Raw genomic sequence first — 22,116 nt, 5'->3', positions numbered from 1 at the left:
TTGCGGTGCCCTCACCCAGGCACCATGGTTCTCCCACGCACCTTCAGCGGGGAGCAAGAGCACTCAGAGATCCCAGTCACTTTTTCTGTTATCGCTGCGGGGAGGATGGGCACATCTCTACCAAGTGTAAGGCTCCAGAAAACCACCCTAAAGTGATACAGAAATTCATTCATGCTCAACGGAAACAGGGAGAAAGTAATAGAACTCCCAGTCCTGCCAAAGAACCGACCACCACCAATGTAGGTGTTAACCGGAGTGTTGTCAATGTCAGGACGCCTAGTTTCCCTGAAGGACTGGTAGGGCCACCCTCCACAGCCGGTGTGAAGGTAGATGGTGTACCTTGCACCGCTCTCTTAGACAGTGGCTCTCAGGTGACCATCATTTTTGACAGCTGGTATTCAAAACACTTGTCTCATGTGCCTTTACGCTCTGTTACGGGCCTAGATATTTGGGGACTAAGTGAATCAGAGACCAGCTATCCTTACAGGGGGTACATTCAAATTGAATTGGAATTCCCCGAAGAAACACGAGAGAAAGTTGAGACTATCCCAGTCCTCGCTTTGGTGTGCCCAGACCCTCGGTGCTCAGATACCATACCTGTCTTGTTGGGCACCAATGTTCATAAAATCAGACCCATTCCTGCAACTGGAAAGAAAGTGAGGGTGGGGAATGTTTGCTCTGCCAAAGTGAATGTTCAGCAGCCTCAGAACCTACCGACTATTATGTCTGAGTCTGCCAAGGATGATGACAGTCCAGTAGCTAACGTTAAGTGGACTGGTCCTGGCCCACTGGTCATTCCAGCTGGGAAAGGACGTATAGCTGTCTGTAAAGTCAAAGACATCCACACTATTGGAGACAGCATCCTCATCACAGAACGGGCAGCTTCACATGCCCTTCCCCCGAGTGTGCTTGTGCAGCCAACCGTACTGTTCTCCAAGATGCTTGATAGAGACAAGTTTCTGGTGCTCATGCGCAACCAGTCACTAAAAGACACTGCCATTCCCATGGGTACTGTGGTCGCACATCTGCATGTAGCTGACATAGTGACTGATGTCCCCGGCCCAAACACAAAAGCTTCTACTATGCTTGACCCATCTCTGTTTAATTTTGGGGACTCTCCTATACCAGCTGAATGGAAACAGAGGCTTAGTCAGAAACTTGCAGAGAGAGGCAAAGTTTTCTCGACGGAGGAATGGGATGTGGGTTTGGCTAAAGGAGTGCAACATCACATCCGTCTAGCTGACCATACCCCCTTCCGAGAGCGGTCCCGCCGTGTTGCCCCAGCTGACCTGGATGACTTACGCCGCCACCTGCAAGGACTTTTGGCAGCGGGGATAATAAAAGAATCAAGGAGTCCCTATGCTTCCCCCATCGTCTTGGCACGAAAGAAAACGGGGCGGTTGCGCATGTGTGTGGACTATCGGACCCTGAATCGCAGAACTGTCCCTGACCAATACACAGTTCCTCGCATTGACGAGGCGTTGGACTGTTTGTCTGGCAGCAGGTGGTTCTCTGTCTTGGATTTGCGTAGTGGATACTACCAAATTCCCATGGCAGAAGAGGACAAGGAGAAGACCGCTTTCATATGTCCTTTGGGATTCTTTCAATTTGAGAGAATGCCCCAGGGGATAACCGGAGCTCCCGCGACCTTTCAAAGAGTAATTTCATTTTCATTTCATTTCATTTTTATTTATTTCACACTTGGTACTACAAATCAAACAAAACAACCACATCTTCTGTCAACAAAACACAACAACCATGTGTGAAAAGGAGCAGGAAGAAGAAAATATTCTTATTAAACCCTGCCCCCTATCTACCATCGAACTTATATCACCGGTGGGCACCAAAAATCAGGAACAAACTAATATTGACATTTCTCTCCGGTCGAATCCCAAACCAACATCACATTCATTCGCATTCTTCATACTGAGTTATCGTTTTAAACATATAACATTTTTTAAAACATTGTAAATTTATACAATTCTTTAAATTATAATGAAGTGAATTCCACAGTCTTATACCCCTAACCGTTGTGCTCATTAATCTTTGTGTAGTCCTGGCTAACTGATGTTTAAAATAAAATTTCCTTCTATTTTCTTCTCCCCTTGAACACATCAAAAATACTCTTTGTAACTTAAAAGGCAAAATATTATTTTTAGCCTTAAACATAATTAATAATGTCCGTAATTTCACTAAATCTCCTAATTTTAATAATTTTGATTCTATAAATAATTTATTTGTATGTTCTCTATATTTAACATTATGAATTATTCGTATAACTTTCTTCTGTAATAGGTTTAAAGGTTTTATGGTATTCTCATATGTATTCCCCCAAACTTCAACACAATAGTTGATATATGAAAAAAACAAAGAAAAATATAAAATACGCATTGTTTTATAATTTAATAAATCTCTTATACTACCCAAAATATAAATACTTTTGACCATTTTCTTTCTAATATGTTCAATATGAGATTTCCATGTCAAATTCTCATCCACTATTACACCCAAAAAACGAAATTCAGTAACTCTTTCAATCAATTCTTCCTCTATAAACATAATGACTTTATCCTCCTTTACACGATTGCCAAATATCATATATTTCGTTTTTGTCAGATTCAAAGATAATTTATTTACATCAAACCATTTTTTTATTCTTAACATCTCAGAAGTCATAATTTCAACCAAGTCTTTCAAATTCTCTCCAGAGCAATAAAAATTTGTGTCATCTGCAAATAAAATCGAATTTAACCTTTTAGATACATCACAAATATCATTAATATATAAATTAAAGAGTTTAGGTCCCAAAATAGAACCTTGAGGAACACCACATACAATCTTCAGTCTTTCAGAAGTATTGCCAAAATAATAAACATATTGCAACCTATTCTCTAAATAACTCATTAACCAATTCAATGCTACTCCTCTCACTCCATAGTTATACAATTTAGAAATCAAAATAGAATGTTGTATCGTATCAAAAGCTTTTTTTAAATCAACAAATACTCCCACTGTGTATTTATTATTATGTGTTGCAGATGAAATATCTTCAATAAAAGTCAACAACGCTAATGCCGTTGACCTATTTTTACGAAATCCAAATTGGTTTTCATGTATTAGTTGATATTTTTCAATAAAACTATCAAGTCTTTGTGCAAAGAGTTTTTCTAGCAATTTTGAAAACTGTGATAAAAGAGACACTGGCCTATAATTATTAAAACTATGCTTATCTCCTGATTTATATAATGGTATTACTTTTGCCACTTTCATTCTGTCAGGGAATACTCCTGACTGTAGCGAAAGATTAAAAATATAACAAAGAGGAGTACTTATACAATCTATTGTCTTTTTAATTATGACCATGTCTATACCATCACAATCAGTAGATTTTTTATCTTTACAATTTTTTACAATTGCTACTATTTCTTTTATGGTAGTATCGGCTAAGAATATGGAATTAACCATTCTATTATCACCTATCCAGGCTTCCTCATCTCCTGGATCATCATTTTTCCTGATTAGATTTGCTAAAGTAGGTCCAACATTTACAAAAAAAGAATTGAATTCGTTTGCTACTTCGGTCTTATCTTTAACAACTTGATTATTATTAATAAAATAATTAGGCCGAACTTTGGGTGTGTTCTTATTACCCAATACCTCTTTAAAAATATTCCAAATGCCCTTAATATTATTTTTGTTTTCCTGAAAAACTTTATTATAGTAATCTTTCTTAGCTTTCCTCAATATTAATACCAACTTATTTTTATATAGTTTATATTTCATTTCCGCATTTTTAGTTCTATATATTATATACTCCCTATATAAATTATTTTTCTTTTTACACGCATTTGCAAGACCCTTAGTTATCCAAGGTTTCCTATTTATATTCTTTTTCTTATGCTTAAATGATATCAATGGACAATGTTTATCATACAAGGCCAAATATATATTTAGAAATACTCCGTATGCAATGTTGACCTCATTAACATAAACCTCCTTCCAGTCCGTTTCCATGAGATCTTGTCTAAACCTATTAATTGCTTCATCATTTCTTAACCTTCTATAACTCACAAAACTAGCTTCTTTCTTTCTTTTCATATTTAAATCAAAAATAAAAAAGACTGGTAGATGATCGCTTATATCATTTATGATGAGGCCACTTTCAATATTATTCTCCAAACTATTAATAAAAATATGATCAATTAGTGTTTCTGATTTCTCCGTTATTCTACTCGGCTTTATAATTAAAGGATAAAATCCTTTACCATATAATAGTTCAAAAAAATCTGACGAAGCCTTATCATTTGTCACTTTACAAAGATCAATATTGTAATCACCACACAAACATACAGTCTTATTTCCCTTAACCTTACTCAATAAATTTTCTACTGCTTCTGTAAATAACTCAATCTGTGATCCCGGTTTCCTATATATACACGTTACAATTATATTACTTCTCTTTTCTATATCCAATTCTACTGTCACAGACTCCATTAAATCATCCATGACAACAGACATACATTCAACTTTTTTACATTTCAAATCACAATTAACGAAAAGTGCCACCCCTCCTGCCTTTGTCTTAATTCTATTCACAAAGTACAAATCATATCCTTCAATACAAAAATTACAACCCTTATTCTCATCTAACCATGTTTCAGACAGAGCAATTATTTGAAACTTGCCTCTCAGACTATACAGAAAATCTTCAATCGAAGCAAAACTTCTATAAAGACTTCTGCAGTTAATATGAATTAAAGAAAATGTATTGGCTATATCAACCTTATCCCTGAATTGCTCCTCTGTAAAATAATCACATGTGACATTAATTGTATTAAGCACATTCCTTTCAGGGTCAATACCTACTTCAAAATCATATGATTTATAATCTGTGTCGTCAAACATAATGCATAAATTATTCTAGCGCTATCTATTACCTCATAAGAAAGAGAAGGAGACATGCACATGATTGAGGTCATAGTGTACCTTGACGATTTGATCGTGTTCGGAAGAACTTTGGAAGAACATGAGCAGAGACTAATCAAAGTTCTTGACAGACTGGAAGAGACTGGCCTAAAATTGTCCATTGACAAATGTCAGTTCTGCAGGCCACAGGTGACATATGTTGGACACATAGTGTCAGAGAAAGGGATTGCCACTGACCCAAGCAAAGTTGAGGCGGTAGCTCGCTGGAAGCAACCCACCGATCTCCCATCACTGCAGTCTTTCCTAGGGTTCTGTGGGTATTATCGTCGCTTCCTAAAGGACTACTCCATCATTGTCAAGCCGTTAACCGAACTATGTAAAGGTTACCCACCAACCCAGAAGGGAAAGCGAGCTGTCAGAGTCCCAGAAAAGACCTACCATCGCGTAAATGAACCGTTTGGGGACAGGTGGGATGCTGCATGTACAGAAGCTTTCCAGAACATTATACATTCTCTTACAAATGCACCTGTTCTAGCATTTGCAGACCCAACCAAGCCATATGTGTTGCACATTGATGCTAGCCTTCAGGGGTTGGGTGCTGTGCTCAACCAAGAACACCCAGAAGGGCTGCGACCAGTTGCATTTGCTAGCCGAAAGCTTAGCTCATCAGAGAAAAACTACCCCGTGCACCAGCTTGAGTTTTTGGCGTTGAAGTGGGCTGTAGTTGACAAGTTTCACGACTACCTGTATGGAGCACAGTTCACTGTGAGGACGGATAACAATCCCCTCACATATATCCTCACCACTGCCAAGCTCAATGCCACCGGGCATCGGTGGTTAGCTGCTCTTGCCACTTACGATTTCACTCTCCAGTACCGACCTGGGAGCAGCAACATTGATGCTGACGCGTTATCGCGCAACCCCTTACCAACAGAGGACACTGATTGGCAAACTCTGCCCTTGGACAGTGTCAAAGCTCTGTGTAAGCAGATCTCCTGTAGAAATTCAGCAGGAGGGGGGGCAGTCAGCTTTGCTGAATCGTTAGGAGTTTCCCCTGAGGCACTCCCAGAGTGTTTTGTTTTCCCCACTCATCTTGACTATGGGTGTTTGACCCAGATAAGCAAGGCCGAGCTTATCAAAGCACAAGACAATGATCCAGTGATCGCTCCTGTAAAGAAATCTATGAATGGAGCGATTCCCTTTACTTTCGACAAAGACTCCAATGCAGAAGCCATGTTGCTTCAAAGAGAGGCAAACAAGTTGGCAATCACTGATGGAGTACTCTACAGGAAAGTACAGAGACAACCTGGAAAGGAAATCCATCAGCTTGTACTACCCCGAGAGCATGTTGCCATGGTGCTTAGATCACTTCATGATGAGTCAGGTCACCTGGGGGTGGACAAGACTGTGGAGCTCATACGAGACCGATTCTACTGGCCTAGGATGAGTGCAGAAGTTGAGCAGTACATCAGGAATTGTGGGAGATGTGTTGCACGTAAGGCACCCACACAACGAGCTGCACCATTGAACCAGATCACCAGTAGTGGGCCACTAGATCTCGTGTGTATTGATTTCCTATCCCTAGAGCCAGACTCTCAGGGATATGCTAACGTTCTGGTAGTGACTGATCACTTTACCAGATATGCACAAGCTTTTCCAGCTAAAGACCAGAAAGCCTCCACAGTAGCCAAGATTCTCTGTGAGCGGTACTTTGTGCATTATGGACTTCCGACCCGGATACATTCCGACCAGGGACGTGATTTCGAGAGTAAGCTGATCCACGACCTTCTGAAAGTGTTGGGAATCCGGAAATCCCGGACAACGCCTTATCATCCCCAGGGAGATCCACAGCCAGAGAGATTTAACCGGACGTTACTTTCCATGCTGGGAACCTTGGATCCCAAGAAGAAACAGGCGTGGAATCAGTCCATCAGTCATTTGGTACACGCGTACAATTGTACGCAGAACGAAGCAACTGGGTACTCACCCTACCTGCTTATGTTTGGCAGGGAGGCCCGGCTGCCTGTGGACATCTGTTTCGGAACCAACGACCAGACACACAGCAGTCTGACACATCACCAGTACGTAGCTAAGCTGAAAGCTGATTTGCAACAAGCTTACCGCCTAGCGACAGAGGCTGCTGACAAAAGTCATCAGAGAAACAAGAAAGCACATGACAAGCATGTGAAAGAACAGACCTTGGCACCAGGAGACCGGGTGTTGCTAAAGAATTTTGGTGTCTCTGGAAAGCACAAGTTGAAGAATAAGTGGAGAACTGCACCCTATGTTGTGCTTGACAAAATGCCCCGTCTACCAGTATACAGAGTGAAACCTGAGAAGGGAAGGGGGGTGGAGAAAACGGTGCATCGTAACCACTTATTACCCATAGGGTATCTAGTGAGACTTCCAAATGATAGTGAACCAGAGTTGTTTGATAGACCTGTCACTCGATCCCAAAGGGGACTCGCCAAGGCTACACCAGTTGACAATCAGGGAGATGCAATATCTTCTTCAGAGTCGGAATCCGAAGATGCATGCCTGACACAATTCCCATACATGGATTGTGAAAACCTTCTGTCACTGTCAGAACAGCTTCTGAGGGACCAAGGTCAAAAGCCAAATGTGTTGGATCTTGAGAGTTCAACCACTGATTTGGCAGATATTGAAAGAAATTCAGATGATCATAACCCTCCAGATCTCCAGCTAGACCCTGAGGCAGTTACAGTGACTGGCCCTGAGGAGGGAACCGAAGAGAGTGGGATGTCGCTGGAAGGAGAGGAGCATCCAGTGTGCCGCCCGCAAAGACTAAAGAGGCCTGTGGTGAGACTGAGTTATGATGAACTCGGGCAGTCATCAGATCACCCTGTAGTGGTTTTGAGCCATGGGGTTTTGGTGGGAAGTGGCACTTACAGACATTCACGAGATCACACTTGCCAGACTTCATGGTGTCACCCACTAGCACTATGCCCTTCCTGTGTTAAATTAGAGCTGGACTAACAAAGCACAGATTTTTGTGTTTATAAATCTGTGGGGTTTGATAGGGGCATCAAACGCATTTAGAAGGGGGAGGGTGTAGCCCGGATGAGAATTTGGGAGTAGATACTCGTAATTCCCATGGACTTAAACGCCACAGTAACATAAGGTGTTCACAGTTAATATTATGTGATTTAACTGTACTCTGAATGTAATTTGCCCTGTAATATGTCACAAGGTAAATACAGGTAATTAGAGCAATGAACCTGTTATGTTAATCATAAAGTATTATTTTATGGTATGTAACTCTGAAGAGAGTTAAAGTATTGTTCAGAGTTCTAATTTTCTGGAGGCCCGTGAAGGTAGCATGAAACGGGACCTGTGTATCTGTTGTAATGGAGGAAGAGAGGAGAACGGCATGGAGAGATGCACGAGGTTAGCTGAACCAAAGTGAGAGACTCAGCTAGTTTTACTGAAGTTACCTAGCACAAAAGAGTGTCGGACTAGAAAGCTAACCGTGTGAGAGCTTCGCAACAGAGTGTGGGGGAAGTGACTTTGTGTTCAATGGTCGCACCACCGTGAAAAAACTGTGTTTCCAGCTACGACCGCCGAGGCTAAAGGCTAGCCCGGACTGCCTGGCTGCGCCACGGAGGCAGCCGCTATGGACTGTCGGAGAGCTGGACAGTGACTGGCTAACGCGTTGTAGCAGAGACAGCATCCGGTCCGCAGGGAGAGCGGAGAGTGAATTTAGTTTGGGACTGGCGAACGGAAACCTACCGAGCAACTGAACTGTAAGTTGGACTTTCGTGCTCTTACTGGGGAGAAGAGGATTTTTCTCCATCGTCCGGCGTGAGCAGCAAACAGGCCTGCAACAAGTGTGAATGTGAGTGTGTGTGGGGCCCATGTGTGAATATTGTGTATTTAGTGGATTATATAGCATATTTTTGAGTGTACATTCGTGAGTCACTTACCAAGAGGTGATAACATAATTTGTGTTGTTTAACATAATTTCAAAGGGAAATATTTCATTTACACAGCATGTTTCATTTGTTTATGGAGCTGGATATCATTTGAGTTGAGTTAAGAAAAGGGTGTTTTATACATTACTTTTTCCTGCCCTTACATTCAGTAAACGTTTGGTTTGTGTTAAAGAGTTGTCTGGGGTTGATTCTTTTACTACTGGTTAAGTCTAACTTGCAGGCAAAGGTTTACTGATAGTTTCCCTGATTCCTGTCTATACCAGAACCTTTTTGTGGTATCTAGGCTGTAACGAACCTAACACCCCGCCTAGGGGGTCCAAACTGAGGTAAGTGGATTTAGACTCCGTATCACGGGTGGGGTGCTACATGTACATCAATGAAATTGCTAAAAAAATATAGCAGTTAGCCATATGCCACGCGTGTGTGTTAGCCGTGTGAGTGAGTGTGTACACATTAACGCAGTATTTCATTACCGAAAATGACATTTCTAAAGTTTTTTTCATAGTAACACTACATCTAGTGATGGTCCAGCTTTAACAACAGGTTTTACAGTAATTTATACAGTAAATTGTTTATTTTGTAAAAAAAAAAAAAAAAAAAAAAAGAAAGAAAGAAAAGAAAAGAAAAAAGAAAAATAATGACAGGAAAAATAAATCAAAATTGAAAGAATATTAGCATTGTAATACATTGTAAAACATGACTTGGATACTCACAGACATAAAAAATTAACAGACACATAATTTTCCTTTTCATTCTTGTAGTGCCTGGTCAGATTTTAAAAGCAACCTAAAAATAAAAAGATTAGTTTAAATATTACATGATGTTACATTTTAATTTTTCAGTACTGTGGTAAATATTGCAGTTGTTTTTTTTGTGTTTTAAACCTGAGTTTATTTGAAAAAGTTCTTTAAAACAATGCTGTTGGGAAATGGCATAAATTATCTGTCAGGTAGTAATATATGCGAATCGTATATATAAAGATAAATGAATAATTTGACTTTCTCTTTTGTGTCTCGGCTTTCTAGAACCTTCACCCTCTTCTTCTCATCTTCTGGCTCCGACTTCTACATTTCATTCCTCCTGTTCATTTTATTCTCCATTGCCTTATACTCTTTGTTCTCTCTCCCTTTGTACTTCTGCCTCTTTTCTGTCTCCTGCCGAAGTGTTTTAAAGTATAATTTAGTAAAATGATATAGCCCTTCTTCATTTTATCAGTGTCTGAGTTGACGTGCCACTTTGGATTTAAATTGTCAACAACACATAAACAAAGGCAAAATGTAGTTTTTGCAAACTTTTATTTATAATATTAAGACAGTATAATTCTACTTGGTGTTTAGGTGTTTGTTGTTAAAATAAGCCTAAAGCTTCTATTGTAATTACCAAAGAACATATATCTCTCCATTAATTAGGCCTACATTGATTATGTATTCTTAAGTCTATGTACTAATGCTATAGTAAGTACAATACTAATCTTATTCTGGGAAAAGATGGTAGTACATCCCTTAACTTCCCTTCTATCTTAATCATCTTGTTGTTATTTTCAACATCTTCACGGTTTCACAGTTTTTCCAAAGCTGATGTAGAGATTAATATTTATGTGCAATAACAGATATTTTTTGGACTGACTGTCACTAGAACCTATTTTGTTGGTCCAGTTGAATAAATTAGCTCATTGCCTGCTTTTACATCGGCTGAAAAAAGATGTTTTCGTTTTAACTAAGGTTTCACTTATGAGTTATTTATTTGGGGAAATTTTGATTCTTTGCACATATTTCCAACCAGATGCACTGCATTCACGCTTTGGGGCAAAGCCTGCTCTGCTGTGCTTGTTCTCCATAAGTTTGCGTATTGATTGCACCCAAATTAATCGAAAAAAAATATAAACATATCAAAACATCAAAACAAATTTTGCATGCAAGCACCACATTTTGAGTGCTGAGTGTAGTAAAATGTGCTGTCAAATAACCAGAGCCAGTGAACCATCTTATTACAGTATTTTCTACACTCAAAAAAATAATTCATTGGATGAACGTAATTTTATCTTGCCACTTATATTCCATCTAAACAAATCATGTTATATTAATCATTTCTTGGTTGTGTTGTGTCAACACGATATATGTGTGTAGGTTTCACATAACATTAACATTAACATTCAATTAATTTGACTTTTGTTCAATCAACATGTTTGCACCACATTAGTCTAATTAAATTTATTTAAATTCATCTTAGATTGTTTAAACACTTTGGCACATCAAAAGTCAGTCTTGTTACATGAACTAGTAAAATATTTGTTTGTTACACCAATGATAATCTTGTTGAATGAATGAAATGTAACTTATGTTTGTAGTACATGTTGTATTCATATTACATAATGTTCAACAAAAAAATTCAACGGATTTACAGCAACTTCCAATCCACCCATCTTCTTATCTTTATCCGGGCTGCGGAAGTGATAGGGTCACAGGGGCAGGGTACACACTGGACAGGTCGCTAGTCTATCATACAGAGGCAAACAACCATTTTCACTTCAACACATTTGGGTAATTTAGAATAACCAGTTACCCTTACAACTGCATGACTTTTAACTGTGGAGGAAACCAGAGTACGTGGAGAGAACCCACTGCAAACTTCGCCACATTGTGGATTTGAACCCAGGATCTTCTTGCTCTGAGGCAACAGCACGAACTACCATGGCATTAATCTGTCAATACAGACTTAACAAAAGTAGGAAAGCTATGCTTGATGATGCTTTATGTTGTTGTCCTTGACAAGTTAAACCATAAGAAATAGTAACAGCATACACGTGGTGTGGTTGTCTGCCTCTTGTAACCCCAGTGATTTTCCTGTGGTTTGACATCTAATGTGATCTTGTGAATTTAGTGAGTCGACTCAAAAAAATGAAATTGGGTGGTTGTTACTACAATCTAGTAAGGGTGGTTAGTTGCCTGGATCCAGCCACTCTTACTTTATTGTAGCATGTCATCTCAACAAGAACAAATTAAGTTGCTGAATTTCATGCAGATACTAAATGATTTAATTACGTTCACCATAGAAACATGGAGTTATTTAGTTCAAATGACAAGTTTGGATCCTGTGCATGTAACAACCACCCAATTTCATTTTTTGAGTGTAAAGAGGATGTTTGATTTTTATGTTTTTTAATTGGATGAAAGGGCTTTACTTCATACATGTTTGTATAAGCAGTTTGATTAACCTCATCTTTGTGACTGGTGTTCTCTTCAAGTATGTTTGTTATATTTTCTATTAACCTTTATTGGTTGAAATCCCTTTTATAGTTCTAACTCTTTCTTACATCTCTAACTATTACATACATCATCTTTTAGCCCATTTAGAGAATGTAATAGGCCAAAATAAACTTATAAACTACTACTGGATTTTGGTGTAGTGTATTTTTTACTGATGCCCCTATTACTGTGTACCAGGATTGTATGTTGCATTTACTTTTACAATAACAGTGTGACATGGAAAGATGACTGGGTCTTATTCATCATACAGTGGCTACACCTTGACACAGCTGTGTTAAATCAGGTTTTTGCAATTACTCTGGCTTGCCTTCCCCTGCTTGTGTTCCTCTAACTGGAGGGACACTTGCAGGCTTTTGTTACATGAAGTGCTCCAATTGAAACACAGTAGAGACAAGATGAGAAAATTGAAGAAGGAATTGGTTTGGGGTGTCATCAGGTACAATATGTGTGTCTGTAATGCTACCTTTCACAGTGTTCTACCAGTGTGCTTAAATTGTGGTGTTTTTATTGGACCAGCAGTAGAGATGTATGGGGCCGTGTGCTCCCAGGAGAAAAGTAAGCTTGTGTTTCTCTGAGTGGAAGTGCTGTTATTAATAGAGGGGTAAAGCAGGAGGCTCTATTATTAGTATAATTTATTGGTTATTATCAATACATAGAGCTGAAGACACTGATCATTGAGTACAGCTCGACACTGGTGATAAACACAAAGTATTCACTGCTAAGAGGATTTTGCAATTACACTTAACTAACTGCACAATGTCATTTTCAATAGGCTGATTGCTGGGGTCACCAATCTTTACTATTATAAGAGCCATTTTTAAACTTTTCTAAACCCTTCAAAATCATTGTGGAGCTGTAAAAACTGTTTGTTTAAACTTGGCATAATGAATGTAAAACAGCTTCTTGGGTATAATTGAGCCTGTCAATATTACTAAAAGGTAAAATTAAAATGCTTTACCACATGTGGCTAGATAAGTTATCATTATTTAATTTTTGATTATAATAATACCTTGTTTTTGTTGAATTCATGGAATCACAGACTAGAACTACAATAACTAATTATTATTTACTTGTTAATTTTATTGTAATGCAATAAAAAATATCTATCACCATGTTTAGGCCTACTTTGATATATGGGTAACTACAAAGCTGTCATGTTTAGGCTGTGTGCAGGTATGGAGGACCCAAAGTGCAGACTCAACTGAGGTGGGAGTGAAAATCAAAAAACAGAACACAGAACACTAACAAAGAAACCAAAAGAACAGATAAATAAAGGCAAAATCAAAGTACAATAATAATGAAAACTCAAAAGTCTGGGTCAACGACCCAGGTCTCCTTACACAAAGCTGTGCAGCCATGCATAGCTGCAGCTGTGAGTCCTACTTGTTTTTGTGCAAATTAATCAAATTAAAAGGATCCTGTTTTGATAATACATTTCATAAAAGGCAGCCCAATAGTTTTGAAAAGACAACAGTAAGTATAATGTAGTTGTTTTTAATTGTATTGTAAGTCCAGCAAAAGATCAAGCATACTAGTAAACTGTACAATTGGCAGTGAGCGTAAACACATTTGTCTTGTTTCCTGCTCTAGTTTCCTCCTTGACTTTTTGTTTTATTTAAATTTAGAATTCAGAGTAGGGGGGCTCTGGACTAGCCATTTATGTGTATTTACCCAGGCTAACCAATGCAACTGAGGTTAAGGATAATTTTCATATTTATCTAGCTTTTTGTTAAAGCCATAAGGAGATGCTGGTAAGAGAGCCACATGTGGTCGGGGAATCATAGGAATCTTGCACTAGTGCAATCAAACTGTTGCATAAAGTGTTACAGATTGTACAGAATGTTTGTTCTGTTGTAGTTTGCCACACTTTGTGCAGGTCTTTTGTAATTAACTCAAAGGTAAACAGTAATCTTTTAATCTAGAGGCTCCTTCTATAAAATGTTGCTATGGTCCTATAGTGATTTTTACAAATACACTTCAGCCCTAAAATTTTCTGAGCATTACATTGCAGTTACATTACATTATGAGGTGTTACATAGTGCAAAATACATAACTCAGTGTGAGGTCCAATTGCATCCATAGTGCAGGTAAATAGTCCAGTGAATTCCTAGAAAGCTAGTGCGCGACATGTTTGCTCCTGCATGCTCCTGCATGCTTTACCCAGGCAATTTCCTACATTTCTCAAGTTATGCACATGCTTGATGTGAACTATCTCCTGTTGGGTGCAAAATGTAAAAAAGGCTTTCTATGGAAAAATGTCATGTTTATGTTTATCGAAGCTGATCAGTAACATTTAAATGAGAACATTCGCCATATTTCTTCAAATACGTTTCTGGCACTTTTTAAAAAACAGTTGTTGGTAGACTTGGATGTAGGGACATTATGGGAAAAATGTCCCGGTCCTGGGTCGGTGACCCAGTGTTTTGAGTTTCTTGTATCTCTGAGTTTTTGTATTATGCTCTTAGTTCTTTGTCGCCCCAGTTTATTCTATAGTCTAGTGTCTTAGTTTGGCCTTCTTGTATTCTGTTTAGTTCTCTGAGTATTTAGTAGCTGCCCTCTGTGTCTCTTTGTTGTTGTTCTCTGTGTTTCTTAGTTGCCCTGTCTCCCCTAGTCTAGTTTGGATCTGTGCTACTTCCTGTTTTACTTTGAAGGTCTGTGTCTCATGTGAGTGTATCCTACTTTGCTTCCTTGTCTTGTCAGTTCTGATTTCTCCCAGCTGTGCCCTCTTTCTGTATCTTATTCCCCTCGTTACTTCCCAGTGTATTTAAACCCTGTGTTTCTCTGAGTCAGTGTCGTGTCGTCCCTCATGCTGTGTGTGTTTTATTAGATTCTTCTCAGTTTAGGTTTTGTAGACGTTCTTTGTTCAGCAAAAAAAGCTGCCATTTTGAATTCAATCCCATTTCTAGTGAGTTTGCGTTTGGGTCCAATTCCTGCCTGCACACAGCCGAAACGTGACAAAAAAACTGAAGCATCAAATTAATATAAATTTAATGAGCAATGATTTTGATCATCTTCTGATTGTCCTCTGCTCAAAATGTTCCAGCTCTTTCTCAGTTTAATGCCATTCCAAATTGGATATTGCTGGTCTGTGAAATGTTGGCTGATCAAAAACAAGCATTTTGAAGACCAAAAATTTCAGTTACCTGCCACTGATGTTTGAGGGCCACCCACATGCACAGCTCCCCAGAACAGCTATTAAAACTGCCCTGTGATTCCACTTGTGGCTGTGTGGATGTGAGCTGAATATGATGAAGTACTTCCCTGTCAGAGGGTTACTTACAGCCACGCTGTCCCAGGAGAGTTTGCTGTGTGACACTGGCAGAAGGAGAGCAGTGACCCCAGTGATGGCCAGCTGAGGGACAAAGTCCAGAGCTGACTGTTAGAAGGCAAACCTCTCAGTGGTTGCTTAAGCTAATCACCACAGGGATCAACAACCATCGCTTTGTTAAAGCTTATATTCCCACGTTAGGAAATGAGTTTTAAAGATAAGTGAACAGACTATTTCCTGACACACTGTAAAAGTCACAGAATGCCTCTGGTGGGTGAACTGGCCAAAGTCCCATTGTTCTGCTTTGTTATATCTCTCCTTTTCTTATTGCTTTCCTATGTCATTGTCATTGACATGCTATTATCAGTTTTATTGTTCAGTTCTGGCAAATATTGGACTCATTCAGCTGGTGTGGGATCCCTACTCATCTTGAACATGGTTTCATCAGTTCCTGCTGTTTTTGGCTTGTCTTGTTATGTAAAGCTACTTTAGATAAGCTGTGGTTCCTTTATTTTTGTTTTGTTTTTTTAACATTTTGCAGTCTTAATTTGTTCATCATTAAGTAAGATTATTTTAGGCATGGTGATAAATGAGTGTAAGTATAAACTATGCCTAAATAAGCAACAGTTGTGTATATTTATTAGTACTCTTTTATCTTGAAAGCGGCGTCTTATGTTATTTTAAGGGTTATTTTCTAAACCACTGTTATTTTGGCATTTTGCTATTTGGGACAAAAGGAAAATGCATTTTTAAATCCCACTCAGGAGGCAGTAAAAATGAACTGTACAAAGGAAAACAAGTTAATTATATTATGTGGTTTATTTAACTAATTACAACAAGTACTTAATAATAATCCACAAGGATAATTGTAAAATACTCTAAAACTGCATAAGAAAACGTGTCCATATTTGGATACAGTTAAAAACATGGATGGCTATTGTTGTTATGAAAACAACAACAACCATAGGCCAGCTTAATACCTTGACTTTAATGTTATTACATTTATAGACACACTGTTTTCATCTTTCATTTTTAATTCTCATTTAAGCCATGCAGAATTCATCAGTGACATGTCACTTAGCAACCTAAACCTGGAGGTTTTAAGGGATGCATAGACTAAAACAGTGTTTAGTAGCAACTTCTCTTATATGTTCAACTTGAACTAATAGCATTTCATCCATTTAGCTTCTTAATTTCTCAAGAGTCCACTAAAACGCAATGTTTTTCCATAATAAATTAATAATAGGATTACTTGCAAATGAAACACAAGGAGCCAGAAACCAAAACAGCAAACACAGGAGCCCAGAAAACAACTCAAAACAACCAAACAAACAAGGTCCACAAAAGGTGCAGGAGGCCATGAAAACAGTTCCGAAAAAAAGTTCAGGGGGCCGGCCTGGAGGTAGACAGCACAAGGTCCAAACCCGGGCAGTTCAGGAGGCCGACCGTGTGAAAAGCAACAGCGGCGAAGGAGGTCCGGAGACCGGCCGCGCGGAAGGCAGCGGCAGCGGCGGCGACGCAGTTCAGGAGGCCATCCACGATGGCAATGAAGTCCAGTCATCAGCCTGGAAGGTGGCTGGCGATGTTGAGGTGCTGGACGTGGACTGGACGGCGCTTGGCAGCGGCAGGACCAGGTGAGGCAGGACCAGGCAACGATGGCGTGGGAGCTGCTGATGGTGGCGCTGCAGGTGACGGCGTGGGAGCCGCAGATGGTGGCGCTGCAGGCGACGAAGACTGGACGGGCCCTCGGACCCTCCAGCGGAGGCAGGAAGGCAGAGGAGCAGGCTCAGCAACAATTGACTCAGCTAAAATAGGTTTTAACCCCTTTTCACCATGATTAACAGTTTTCAAAATCCTAGGTTTAACAGTCTTAGAGTGAGCTGACTTGGGGATGACTGAACCAGACTTGACAAAACCTGAACTGACAGAACCTGAACTGAATGTCTTAGTACTAGTAACATTGCTCACAGTTTTAACAGGGTTCATAGTCTTAAGCTGAGGATTATTGTCCTTGATTCCTCCCTGCTCAGAGGGAGCAAAATGAAAAAAACGTTTCCCAGTCTACGTCATCATCCAAAAGGGAAGTTCCCCACGGATCAGAGGTGAGTTTATTACTCTTAACGTCAGATGGGACGTGAGAATAGGAGAGAAACACAGCTGGGGCAAATCAGGCCTAACGAAACAGGGGAAGCAAAACCAGACACATTAACATAAGACATGCACCTCCAAAGTAAAACAGGAAACATAACACAGACTGAACTACAGACACAGACTCTGACTGGACACAGGGAGACAGCAACTATGGAACAGAACAGAAACCAGAAGACAACTCTGACAAAGAAACCAAAAAACTAGAAATGATAAATGATATAATAAACTCAAAACTCTGGGTCAACGACCCAGGCATCCTAACAATTACCTTATTGTGTGTGTATAACCTCTTTTTAAGTTTTGTGAATATTATACACAGTTATGCTGAGGATTGTCGGCCAGTTTCCACTGGAAATGCCTTTTGGTTAAATTGTCAGCAAGGAATTTGCATTTGCACTGTTAAATTTTTATATAACTTCCATGCACATAAAAAACAGCTGCTTGTTTAAGTGAAAATACACTGATGTTTTTTTTTTTGCACTAATAAAGTTGTGGAGTTGTAAAGTATTTTGTCTAGTGTCAATTATATCGTCAGTTATATCATTATTGCAAATTTTCAAATGTATATCGTGATAAATATTTTTGGTCATATCGCCCTGCTCTTCTTGCAATAATTAATCTAATTGATCTAATGATTATATAGACACATATATAGGTGCAACATTGTATTTCATCACGCTGAATGATTTTCAAACCTGCTCACGATTATTCCTGCTTTTGAGAGCGTTGACTCTCCTCATTATGCTATAATAAAGTGTGATTATTAATATAATTACTCAGTTCATTTAGTTATATGAACAGTAGCAGGTGGGCGTTTGCAGTATTTCCACACGCTGTAGCGTTGACCTTGTGCAGTTAACCATGACAAGTGTATTAAATATACTGACATTCTTACAGAAGTGTGTTGTTATGCGCTCTCCTATCGATTTTCAGTGAAAGTCCTCTTAGGAATGTCAAAGTGTTATACTTGTCAGAGAGAATATATTGATATGCTTGCCATGTGCTTGCAAACATTTCCAGTTCACAGCAAGGAGAATCTTATCATGGTGTCTGACTTTGTCAACACTATTAAATTTAGAGAGAGTCTATGATTAATAACTTCCACATAAGGAGAAAATAGGAAGACGCGCAGGCTTGAAGGCTTACAGAAAGATTAATGAGTGTCAAAAACAATGAATTTTCCATTAGATAGTAGATTGTCATACATTACTTGTGTGATCTTCCAGGTTTCCTCATCAGATAAGTTTGTTCAAGGATCATCAAAAAATTATCCATTTTTTATAGATAAAAATTTTGTCCCTTGTGCACAAGTCAGAAATATTACTTTTTCCAAAATACCACAACTAGCAATCTAATCATAGTTTTTATTGAACATTTGACCTGACTATTAAGAGAGAACAAATACGCATGTGCAGAACTTGCCTTGTGAAGGCTGGTTGCAAAGGGGAAAAAAGGACTGATTACAGGACACTCTTTTAATTTCAGCAGCATTATTTAAAACACACATGCACACGCAAGAACACGGGAAGTGTCATGCCTCTCTAAGACCTTTCTCTGCAACTGTGTTATTATTGTTACCAGCGATGGCCAGCTGATATCAAATATCAGCAATGGGGAAAACAAACACGCAGCATTCATGAGCATGTTGAATACTAATGCAACTTTGAGTAGCAGAAAAATGATAAGAAGTGAAAAATTATTCTTCACAACAAGAGAATCAAATGAGGCATGCATAGCGTGAACAATGCCACTGGCACCAGCAGCTGGAAAGGGATAGTGGTCTGTTGGATATTTCCCATAATAGACCAGATGTGTCAGCATACAGTACATTTGTGGACCAGAGAAGAGTGGTAAATTGTATAAGTGAGGCTTTCTTGACAATTTCAGAAGTGCTTTTTTTGAGTTATTTTCTCTGTCCACAAGTAGCAACGCATTGCATGACCTTTAGTCTGTGAAAATCTGGGAGAAATTTGTAAGTAAAACATTAATTTTCAAACAAAAATAAATCACTAATGCCAAAATAAATAAAAAAATAAGAAAAAAAATAAATTACAAATGCTTAAACGTTTTTGTTTATCCTTCTGTTCTTTCTAATGCAGACTTTGGACTGTGTAAACTGCACCTTAACATCAGGTTCCACAGATTTTTCAGGTTCTAGTTACATTCCCTGAGAAATCAGACTTCAGCTTATAATAGCGTAATAGTTTCAGTTGTTGCCAGGATATCCAGTTCAAAACCGATTTTTGGTGAGGTGGACACTAAGGAAGGAAAAAAGGAATTTTATCAGTTGGTTACATAGAGAGATTGAGCTGGAAAGAATCTGCTGTGGGTTAGGGTGGTTAAGAATAGAGATAGAGATGTGTGTAAAGAGCATACTGGGTACGTGTAAGCAGTATTTTGAGAATAATGAATGCAGAAAATGGGAGAGCGAGGAGGACAGAATCCAGAGAATTAGTAAGGAGGAAGTAAGAGCAGCTGTGAAGAGGATGAAGACCGAAAGGCAGTTGGTCCAGATGACATACCTGTGGGAGGTACAGTATGTATATGTCTAGGGGAGATGTTTGCGATGATTAAAGCTGGGTGACATACAGCATTATCTTGCTGGCAGCAGTAATCAAGGGAAAGATATGGTCGCCAACAATACTCAGGTAGCCTGTTAAACCATTGTTCAGTTGGTACTAAAGGCCCCAAAATGTCCCAAGGAAATATCCATGACACCAACCACCACCAACCTATACTGTTGACGATTTCATGTTTTCATATACTTTTGGCCAAATTCTGATCCTACCATCTGACTCTCGCAGCCGAAATTAAGACTCATTAAACCCAGCACCATTTTTCCAATCTACTATTGTCTGGTTTTGTGAGCCCGTGTGAATTGTAGCCTCAGCTTCCTGTCCTTAGTAAGTTAAGCTTGGGAGTGGCACCCAATGTGGTCTTCTGCTGTAGCCCATCTGCTTCAAGGTTCAACTTGTTTCCATTCGGTGATGCTTTTCTTGCATACCTTAGTTGTAATGAATTGTCATTTGAATTATTGTTACCTCATCATCTCGTCATCTCAAAGCATTCTAGCAACCCTCCTCTGACTTCCAGCATCAACAAGGCATTTACACCCAGAGAATTGCCACTTAATGGATATTTCCACTTTATTGGACAATTCTCTGTAAACCCTAGTGATATTTGTGTGGAAAAATCCCAGAAGATCATCACTTTCTGAAATACTCAGACAGGCACTTTTGGGGATTACATACTCACCTCTTGTACTCATGTGATGACATCAAATAACTGCTTTGCATAAAATGATTACATTAGTTGGCTTTAACTTGATCCAAAGACCCTTGGTGTTTTACTGTCCTAACAGATGCTGCTGTAAAGCTGTATTTAGTATTTAATCTTGTCATATGCAACACTATTGCCAGAAAAAATAGGCAGTTACAGTTGCCATAACTATATTGGAGTGTTCTGACTTTCGTTTGACTTTAATTCTAAGTAACTACATTACTTGGGACAGGAGCTACAGATGCATGTTTTAATGAAGGATTAATGGTACAAATAAGGTTGTAATAGAGTTAAAACTGATAAAGATGTAATAGTCAAGTCTTTTCTGTTTCTTGGTAATGTATTGGTGATAACACTTGACACATCATCAAGTTATGTTTTAAATGAGTACTGAGTATCCTACTCCCATTTCCATATTAACAACATTTAATCTTATACTTCCTGTCACCATGGAGCAAATAATCATTATGCTATCAATTGTATTCCTTCACACTACCTATCTAACTTCCTGTCTCCTTCCTTTACCCCCTCATGCTATCAGTGGCTGGGACAAAAAGCAAAGCTAGAGGTGAGTTATTGCCTCCATTTTCTTGCTACATGATTTATGTTGCACGCAGTTCCCAATAAACAATGTTTGGATCACCCTTTTATCTCCACCAAAAGCCTAGCAAGCATTAACATACGCTGCTCCTCCTGAACCATTCTGGGCATTTTTTTGTTGTCGTTGTTAACCTTTCTTTCTCCAGGAAAGGTTTGTTGAACATCCTTGCTGTTTTCAGATACAACCTTCTTCACGTATGTATAGATTTCACACTGAAGTGCTGCCTGCCTCACCCAGCCATGCTTTCCTGCATTTGGCCTCTGTGCAGCTCATCTGGAGCAGCTGGGGGTGGTTTCCAGTTCAAGGACACCTCATATTTAGGGGGGATCATTTCTTATTTACTGATCCTCGACAGATTTTCTTAGCTGTATTGCACATTCAAACAGGAGATGTTCTGGTAACCAACTTTATTTTTTTTTCACCTCTGACCATCAGTATTTTACACTTTTTCAGATAAATATGTTCACTTCAATGAGTCTTATCTATTGCTTATTAAAATCTGCTTTCAAATGCATTATTAATTTAGATATTTGGTAATTTTAACAATGTTTCTTTAAGTTCAACATACATTTTGTGTTATTGGACTTTTTTGTTTGTTAGTTTGCTAGCATTTTTTTTTTTCATTATCTAGGTGTTACATAGATATTATTTGCTTTATGTCTACCTTACCAT

At 38.9% G+C, this 22,116-nt stretch overlaps 1 protein-coding gene across 3 annotated transcripts in view; it reads left to right on the top strand.

Annotated features, from left to right (window-relative positions):
• Nucleotides 1-22,116, top strand: part of LOC146654485 (cell adhesion molecule 2-like) — a 182,637-nt gene that overhangs the window by 100,396 nt on the left and 60,125 nt on the right. For 2 of the 3 annotated variants that reach the window (XM_085380981.1, XM_085380979.1), the window contains exon 2: nucleotides 21,385-21,411. The exons of the other annotated variant lie outside the window; for it this stretch is intronic. In XM_085380981.1, coding sequence (XP_085237107.1) covers nucleotides 21,385-21,411 — 27 coding nt within the window. The remainder of the gene's footprint in view (nucleotides 1-21,384; nucleotides 21,412-22,116) is intronic. 3 annotated transcript variants of the gene reach the window in all.

This window comes from Rhamphochromis longiceps, linkage group LG14 (assembly GCF_057381845.1).
Source record: "Rhamphochromis longiceps isolate RC_006_pf linkage group LG14, R_longiceps_female_GT1.1, whole genome shotgun sequence".
NCBI classification, from domain to species: domain Eukaryota; kingdom Metazoa; phylum Chordata; class Actinopteri; order Cichliformes; family Cichlidae; genus Rhamphochromis; species Rhamphochromis longiceps.
The sequence above is the reverse complement of the archived record's forward strand: the minus strand, read 5'-3'. Positions and strand labels throughout refer to the sequence as shown.